The 8,438-nt window shown below is 32.4% G+C and overlaps 1 protein-coding gene across 1 annotated transcript; it reads left to right on the top strand.

The window, feature by feature from the left end:
• The first annotated feature begins 1,423 nt into the window (after positions 1–1,423).
• Positions 1,424–5,494, top strand: ENODL9 (early nodulin-like protein 9). The gene is made up of 2 exons (XM_006826465.4): positions 1,424–1,745; positions 4,849–5,494. The coding sequence occupies exons 1-2, from the start codon at positions 1,514–1,516 to the stop codon at positions 5,319–5,321; spliced, it is 705 nt and encodes a 234-aa protein (XP_006826528.2). The 5' UTR covers positions 1,424–1,513; the 3' UTR covers positions 5,322–5,494.
• Positions 5,495–8,438: the final 2,944 nt, after the last annotated feature.

The following is an 8,438-nucleotide window of genomic DNA, read 5'->3' as shown; positions in this document are numbered from 1 at the left end:
GAGCTTATAGCCTCAAATCTTGTCTTTTATAAAATAACCTAGCATATAAAAGTTGATTGTTACTTTGTGAGAGAAAAAAAATTCAGTAAAAAATTATTAGTACTCTTTATATTCGAAATAAAAACCAAATAGCAAACATGTTTACTAAAGCTATTGTAAAGGTAAAGTTCCATCAGATATTGTCCAAGTTGGGCTTTGAGGATATCTCCATACCAACTTGAGGGGGAGTATTGACGGTTATAACAATAAACTATTGAGTTTTCTATTTTGTGGGATTACTTTGAAATGTGACTTGTTTCAAAAAAATAAAAAATTGTAACTCTATAAATCTCTAGTAAACCAGAGTAATCTGTATGAATGAAAGACTGGTTTACCCTCTATACATGTAGACACCTTTGCTCTCTCTCTCTCTCTCTCTCTCTCTCTCTCTCTCTCTCTCTCTCTCTCTCTCTCTCTCTCTCTCTCTCTCTCTCTCTCTCTCCTGGTTGCAACCTAATGCAAACCACACTAGAATAAAGACTTTACATTGTTCTTAATAAAATAAACAAAAATGTTTATATAAGGTTGACACCTTGAAATATAGAATTAAAGTGCACCTCTAAAATCATTCAAAAAAGATTGTTTTGGCGTTGAAAAAATATCTAACTGATCATTTTAACATCAAGATATATAGATATGGGGAAGAAAATAAATTTCAAGTCCTAAAAATAGTACATCTTACAACACATTATATGAACTGTCTATTTGGAAGATTTTCATGTGTTTATAGATCTCTTTGATTTGAACCAGTTTTTAAATTTAAAATTTTATAATTTAAAATAAAAATAGATTCTCGCGCCATCCTAAGAATTTTCAACACCAAAATTACGTCTCATAACAAAGTTTGAAGGTGCACCTTACTTTGATTATTTATCACTGTACCTATAATAAAACTTCATATACCAACAAATAATTAATCTTATGCTCAAGGAAGCTCCCCAAGTTGCCCCAGCCCCTCACACATATACACACAATACACACAAACACATCCCACTTTTTCAAAGATTTTTCCTAGAATCGACTCTAACCTATGTTGCAAGAAAAAGAGCAACTAGGTTCCTTTCCAACAAAGCAAAACCTCCCAATACCTTTAAAAGTTTCTACATCCCAAGGTAATGTATCATTAATGAGCATGACCCACCTCTTAGAGCCTTTATGGCCTGGAATCACCCTTTTTATCATCTTTAACGCCATATATTACAATTGTTTTCCCATTCTTTTGAAGTGGAATTCTCCTTAGCCCAAGACGCAAGATATCCATATTCCAAGTGCCTAAAGTGCTCATATATATACTTTGATCAGGAAGCCAAGGTATCCTCATTTTCCCAAAAGGAAGAATAAATCATAAAGCAAAATGTTCATCCCACCAAACTTATATAACCATGCTTGGAGAAGCCTACAACAGGCCACAACCCCTCTCTCTCTCTCTCTCTCTCTCTCTCACTTCTCTTCAATCCAAAGCTATACTTTCTAAATGCTTGCATTCTCAATTCGACCCTATATAGCTATGGCTAGTAGTAAATGTGACCAGAAGAGAGTGTTAGTTTTGCTTGGGTTCTTTTGTATGATGATTTTGTTTCAAGAAACAATTGCTATGGAGTTTCAAGTTGGGGGCAAGAATGGGTGGTCTGTCCCTTCGGATCCTACCGTGCAAAGCTACAATCAATGGGCTGAAAAAAGCCGTTTCCAAATCGGAGATTCGCTCCGTAAGTTAACAATGTCATTTGTGGTTGTTTCTCCAACTTTTCATTTTCAAACTCAAAAAAGTAGTCCACATCAAGCTGATCTATAAATGTTTGAAAATCTTGAAAATGGATGGTCCAGATGAAGTGTTGCAAGATGTACTATTTTTAGGACATGAGCTCTTTTTTTTATGCTTTTACCTATACATTTGGATGTTTAGATCATCAATTAGATATTTTTCCAATATCAAAACAACCATTTGCGAATGTTTTTAGAGTTGTACCTTAATTTTACATTTTAAGGTGTCAACCACATATAATCTTTTTCCTTATACTTAATGGGAAAGGTTTCTATACTTCCTCTACAACATAGAACATCTATGCTTCTCCTATCATTCAGCCGTCCAATTGTGATCAAGAAAGCTATTCACCGTTTGATCTTAGATCAAACATCTTAAAGTATTTTATTTTTAGTTTTTTTTATACAAATTTTATGAATATGAAATTTGGTACGTGCCATCTTCTCATTGGGGCGCACCTATAAAAAATATTAAAAATAATACCCTTTGAAATTTTTAGAGGTATTTTGGTCATTTTACTTTATTGAAAATATTTTTTATATATTTTTTGCTAATGCGAGTTTAATAGAGGATTAGACGTACAAAATTTGGTTGTCAAAATAGATTATAAAAAAAATTAAAAATAAAATAGTATAGAAATGTAATGTTTTGATTGGAACAATATTAGCCCTCCATTGAAAATGGACCTTTTGATAAGATGAGAAGTATATACGTTTTATGTTGTAGAAGAAGCATAAAAAGCTTACCCATATTTAATATACTTATCATTTTGCAAATGTCCCTTCTCACTTATCAAAGATGCCTTTTCTAGAATGTAAATAAATGTGAGAGCAATAATTATCTTTCGTTATAATGTTCATTCTAATGACGACAAAAGCCCGCATCATGCATGGTACGTAGGAAACACAAATTTTTTGAAGAGTGTAAAAAAAGTTAAAAATTTTATCATTCCTTAATAGAATCTCGACAAATTTTGGTTTTATTTCAGATTATACAATTTTACAAAAACATATTATCTAGCTTTTTTTTCTTGTCTTTTTTTATAAACAAGCTTGTGGAAGCATGCAAATGTTAAAATAGAAATCTACAAGGGAAAAATGAAAACTATTGAAGAAATAATATGTGATAAGGGGGAATACCATTACAAGTAAAAACAAATCTATCACAATAAACCTTAAAACGTTTGGTTCGCCTGAAAATATTATAGAAAACATTTTCTCATGAAAAATTTCTCTCATGTGGTTTAGTGTTGCAATATTTTTATATCAATTGGTCTTAGTGCATCTTTTCACACCAATGGGCAACTAATTGAGATAAAAATATTCTCACACTTAACCACATGAGAGAATTTTTTCATGTGAAAATCTATTCATGCGAACCAAATGTACCATAATGGCACGTTTGGTTTGTATGAAATTGTTTTCAAGAAAATATTTTTACATAAAAAAATTCTCTCATGTGGTGAATTTTGGGGAATATTTTTATAGCAAATGGTAGTGCATCTTGTCACACCAATTGACAACTAATGTAAAAATATTCTTGTACTTAACCACATGAGATAATTTTTTTATATGAAAATATTTCCGAAAAACAATTTCACGTGAACCAAACGTGCAATGAAGTAACATTTCCTAACACTTCCGCTGATATCATACTTCAAAAGCCCAAAGTTATTTGTTAGTGAGCCATTTTCCATAGAATTTTATATTGAAATTGGAAACACACACACATGCATATGCATCCACACACTTACCACAAACTCAACTATATATATATATATATATATATATATATATATATATATATATATATATATATAAAAGTAATGATCCTATAGGACCCTCTCTCACCTATGTGTGTAGGACCCTAAAGGATCACCATTAAAGTTACCACGGATCTCTAGAAAAGTTATCACATAGATGTGGAACTTGACTTTTTCATATATCCGTGCCAAATTTAATGGTGATCCTTTGGGGTCTTACACACATGGGTGGGGGAGGACCCTATAGGATTATATATATATATATATATATATATATATATATATATATATATATATATATATATATATATATATATATATTATCCTATGAGCTAGTAGACTCACAAGTAAAATTGAGCCCAACAGATCAGATTGAATCTGGGTCAATCTGACGATCACGGATGCCCGATAGTGTTTGAATTTTAATTTTTTTTCTACAAATCTAAATCACTTGAAATTTTAGTCATGTGTTCATAAAAAATAGTTGAATCTTCGAAAAGTATTAAAAAAATATTTTACATTAAAAAATTGATCAAAATACCCCCATAAAATTTCAAGGATATTTTGATCAATTTTTCTTTTACAGATTATTTTTTTTATATTTTTATCAGGTAAGTCTTAATGAGAATAACATACGCCTAAAATTCAAGTAATTTAGATTTGTAAAAAAAAATTAAAATTTTAAAACTATCAAACATCCGTGATCATTAGATCGACTCAGATTCAATATGGACCGTCGGGCTCATTTTTTTTTGTGAGCCCACTGACTCACTAGATTATTTTCCATATATATATATATATATAGGAAAAATATTATATAAGGAGGCAACCTTATCATGTTGAACTATGGATGCACCTCAAAAATCCATCGAAAAAGATAGTTTTAATGTTGAAAAACCATTTCATTAATCATCTCAACATCGAGATGTATGACCATGAAAAATAAAAAGATTTTAAGTATCAGAAATAGTGCATTTTACAACATATTATCTACACCATCCATTTTTTAGATTTTCATTTGTTTATAGATCTACTTGATTTTAACCATTTTTGAAATTTAAAATATTATAATTAGATATAAAAATAGATTTTTAAATAATTCTAAGAACATTTTACATCAAAATTATATACCATGATAAAATTTGAAGGTGCACCTTACCTCTACATCTATAGATGCATCTGTATGCCAACTCTACCTCTCTCTCTCTCTCTCTATATATATATATATATATATATATGTGTGTGTGTGTGTGTGTAAATTTAACAATATTATATATGCTGCTAGTTTTTGTTTACTCCCTGGAGAAGGACTCAGTGCTCCAAGTGACCAAGGATGATTACTCAAATTGCAATACTGGCTCACCAATTGCTCCTCCATTCAAAGATGGGCACACTTCTTTTAAGTTCAATCACTCAGGCCCTTACTATTTCATCAGCGGGGTCAAGGAAAACTGCCAAAAAAATGAGAAGCTACTGGTGATTGTAATGGCCGACAGGACCGCCAAGTTGGCTGCTCCTCTCGCCTCGCCTCCCCTAGCGGCTTCTCCTCCTGCTCCGGCTACGACCTCGCCTCCTCCCCTCGCCGCTTCTCCTCCTGCTCCTGCTGGCCCCAACTCCAGTGCTCCTATTCTTAGCCCAACCATGGCTCCCACCACTGAGACTGAGTCCCCAAACAAAAATGTTGCCAGTTTTTTGGCTGAGACATTCCTAGGATTGGCAGGGGCAATTGGGTCATCTATACTTTTCCTTATCTTTTAACCCCTCTCTCTTCCGTATTTTGTTAAATGATTGTTTTTGATGGGTGGTGATGAGAAATTGGTGTGAGAGTTTGTGGTTATGGTTTGTAAGTGCCTTCTTTTTTTTTCTTACTTCCATGTCTCCGGATTTTACTCCTTGGAGGCCGCATAGTAATAAATGTATTTTGATGTGTAGTAATGATTTGATAAATTTCTGCTAATATGTCACACACATGTATATGAAAAAAGACGTTTGGTTTGTGAGGTCTTAAAGGCTTTAACCTTTTAACGTAATGGATGTACAATGCTTGATTCTAATTTTTATTTTAAAATCCGGCGATTTCCGATCAGGGTCGTCGATTCGGATGTCGAATCGGTCGGGATCGAACCAGTTTCAAAATGATATGGGTTCCAATTTAGTTCCCCCTTAAACCTTCTGTTTTTTTTTTTTTGGATCACTTATCTAAACGATTCGAGAACGATCTGAATTGTTGATCCAGCCAATTCGGACGGGATTTAGGGTAGACCATTCGCTTCATCGATCCATTTTTTTAAACACTGAGTCTATTGAAAGATCGCAAGATTCGAAAATATAATAATAATTACCATCATCATCTGAGCCTTATCTCAACTATTTGGGGCTAGCTACACGAATCATGTTTCAACATTTTGCTATATCAAGGGCCATACTTCAGTAAGACAATATCATCATATATTTTCTCACTACTTCCATCTATATTTTTTTAAGCCTTCTCTTTGCTCTTTTATAGCCTTCCACTTAGACTAAATCGCACATTCTAATCGGTACTATATTAGGTCTACTTTGTATATGGATAACTCGCCTTTCTTTCATCTTATCACCTATTGAAGCCATATCTAAGTTCCCTCAAATGTATTCATTTTGAATTCTATCTTTTATTTTTTTGTGACTCATCCATCTCAACATCCTCATCTCAACTACACTCATCCTGTATATGTGTGGGATAAAATAATAATAATAATAATAATAATAAATATGATACGTCCCCAACTTCTAGAGTTATTTTATGGTAGCCCCTCCAAACATTTCTCTCTAAGCATTGAATTTCCGCTAAAATTATTGATATACCTCTTCATCCCCTCTCTTCCCTTTTATCACAGAAATTTAACGTGAACAATTTCTGTTGTGCCACATAAGGACGTGGTCCTCCCATCCCTTTTTTACCTCATGTGATATAAAAAATTTGTTTATGTCGATATTTATGTAAAAAAGTGATAAATAAGGAAGGAATGAGATCGTATCCCAAAGAAAACAAGGTGATAAGGGGGTAACTTGATGACGGGATATTTAATGCTGATTTGGAAAGAAAACTTGGATAAAGTTCCTGAGTCCATGTAAAAATGAGTCCCCTCTTAAGAATATATTTTCGAGGGATATTTAATGCTGATTGGAAAGAAAAAAACCTTGGATAAAAATTTTCTAAGTCCATGTAGAAATGAATCCCCTCTTAAAAGTATATTTTTGAGATGGATTTTTGACTTAATTTTTAAGGACATATAATCTCTAATATGGAGAACATGAATTTAAAAATTAAGAATAATGATTTTACAAAGAAATCATTTGGTTTTTAAATGGGCCACCTGAATGCTTTATTCCTAGGAGGGTGCAAATATAGAAATGCATCCAGGGAAAATTTTTCCGAAAAAAACTACCGTGAAATAAGTTTAAAAATTAGGCAAGCTGCACCATATTTTCCCAAAACTAAAGAGCGTAAGGAGCCGTTCTATACCTGGGTATAATCCAATATTTTACAAGAATAGTCCAATTTTTGGAAGTTGAAGAACCCAAAATGCAATTTTTATTCTTTCACAGCACTCATCTTAGGTATGTAAATTTCAAAATTTTGAATTCAAAGAAAATCCCTGTAGCGGATATTTTGCCCAAGGGAGTACGGTATGCTCGCACAAGAGCATAATTTATGCGCTCTTCGCATTTTCTATACAACCCAACTTTCTCTAAGATTTTGAGTCTTATTTCCACCTTTACAATTTTCCACTTAAAAAATATATATATTCAAGAAAAGTTATCATTCAGATGGATTTTTAGAAACAATTGTTTCATGCCGACTGGACAGCACTTCTACAATATACGACATAGAGGTATAAAGCATCCATCTTCATCTTAAAGATGGACCGGCATTTCTACAATATACGATCTAGAGGTATAAGGCATCCATCTTCATCTTAAAGATGGATGCAAATAGGTGGTCCATCTAAAAACAATTGTTAACTGCGGGTCCAAATGTTTTATTAATATAATTATCATTTCTAATTTTCAATTTTTTTTTCATATTCATGATCTCCGTGTTGAAGATTATATATACTCTAAAAATTAAGATCAAAGTATATTTAAAAAATATATGTATTGCCAAGCCTGCATTTCTACAATATGCGGGCTGGTCGCATGCTAACCGCATCCCATTTTTTATTCACCAACCAAAGTTTCAGTAGAGAACCATTCGGCTGATTCCACAAATTTAAGGCAGGCAGAACTTTTATTCTTTAAATGGCTAAGTTTAGCTATTTTTATTTCTTCTTTTAGGGCCTTAAAAAATTTCCAATATAAACATTATTTTTTAGATGTTTAAAAGACCTAACCATGTGAGATTGAATGTCCAATTTTTTAACAGTTAGACCTAAGTATTCAAAATCTACTTTATACTTATGATAATTCTAAAGCAGATGCCAAGATTTTAGATCAAGAAAATACTCACAAGTGGATTGTTTTGCCCAATGGAGTTAGTGTACAGGTACGCACTCTTCTTTTTTGTACTTAATTTCATTTTGAAATACTTTATTTCATTTTGAAACTCTTGAAGTTTGAAATGCCAACATTTTCTCACTTATTAATCCAAATTTCTGCTACCTGGCACTAGCTTGTGTTTTCAGGAGAAGCAGCTGGTGGGAGTGTCTTGGACAATGAAAAGTTCGTGCTTTCTGTCCTTTCTTTTCTCTTTTTAGATTTTACCAGAAATGAGCATTCTGATAACTCGTAGCAAGCTGCATAAGTTCCTTTTTTTTTTTTTCTTTTGAAAATAACAAAATAAGAAGAGAATGTAAAAAGCAGCAAAAAGAAAGAGAAAGAAAACATGAGAAGAAA

This window comes from Amborella trichopoda, chromosome 2, assembly GCF_054954075.1.
Source record: "Amborella trichopoda isolate Santa Cruz 75 chromosome 2, AtrichopodaSantaCruz75HAP2 v2.0, whole genome shotgun sequence".
NCBI lineage: Eukaryota > Viridiplantae > Streptophyta > Magnoliopsida > Amborellales > Amborellaceae > Amborella > Amborella trichopoda.
The sequence above is the reverse complement of the archived record's forward strand: the minus strand, read 5'-3'. Positions and strand labels throughout refer to the sequence as shown.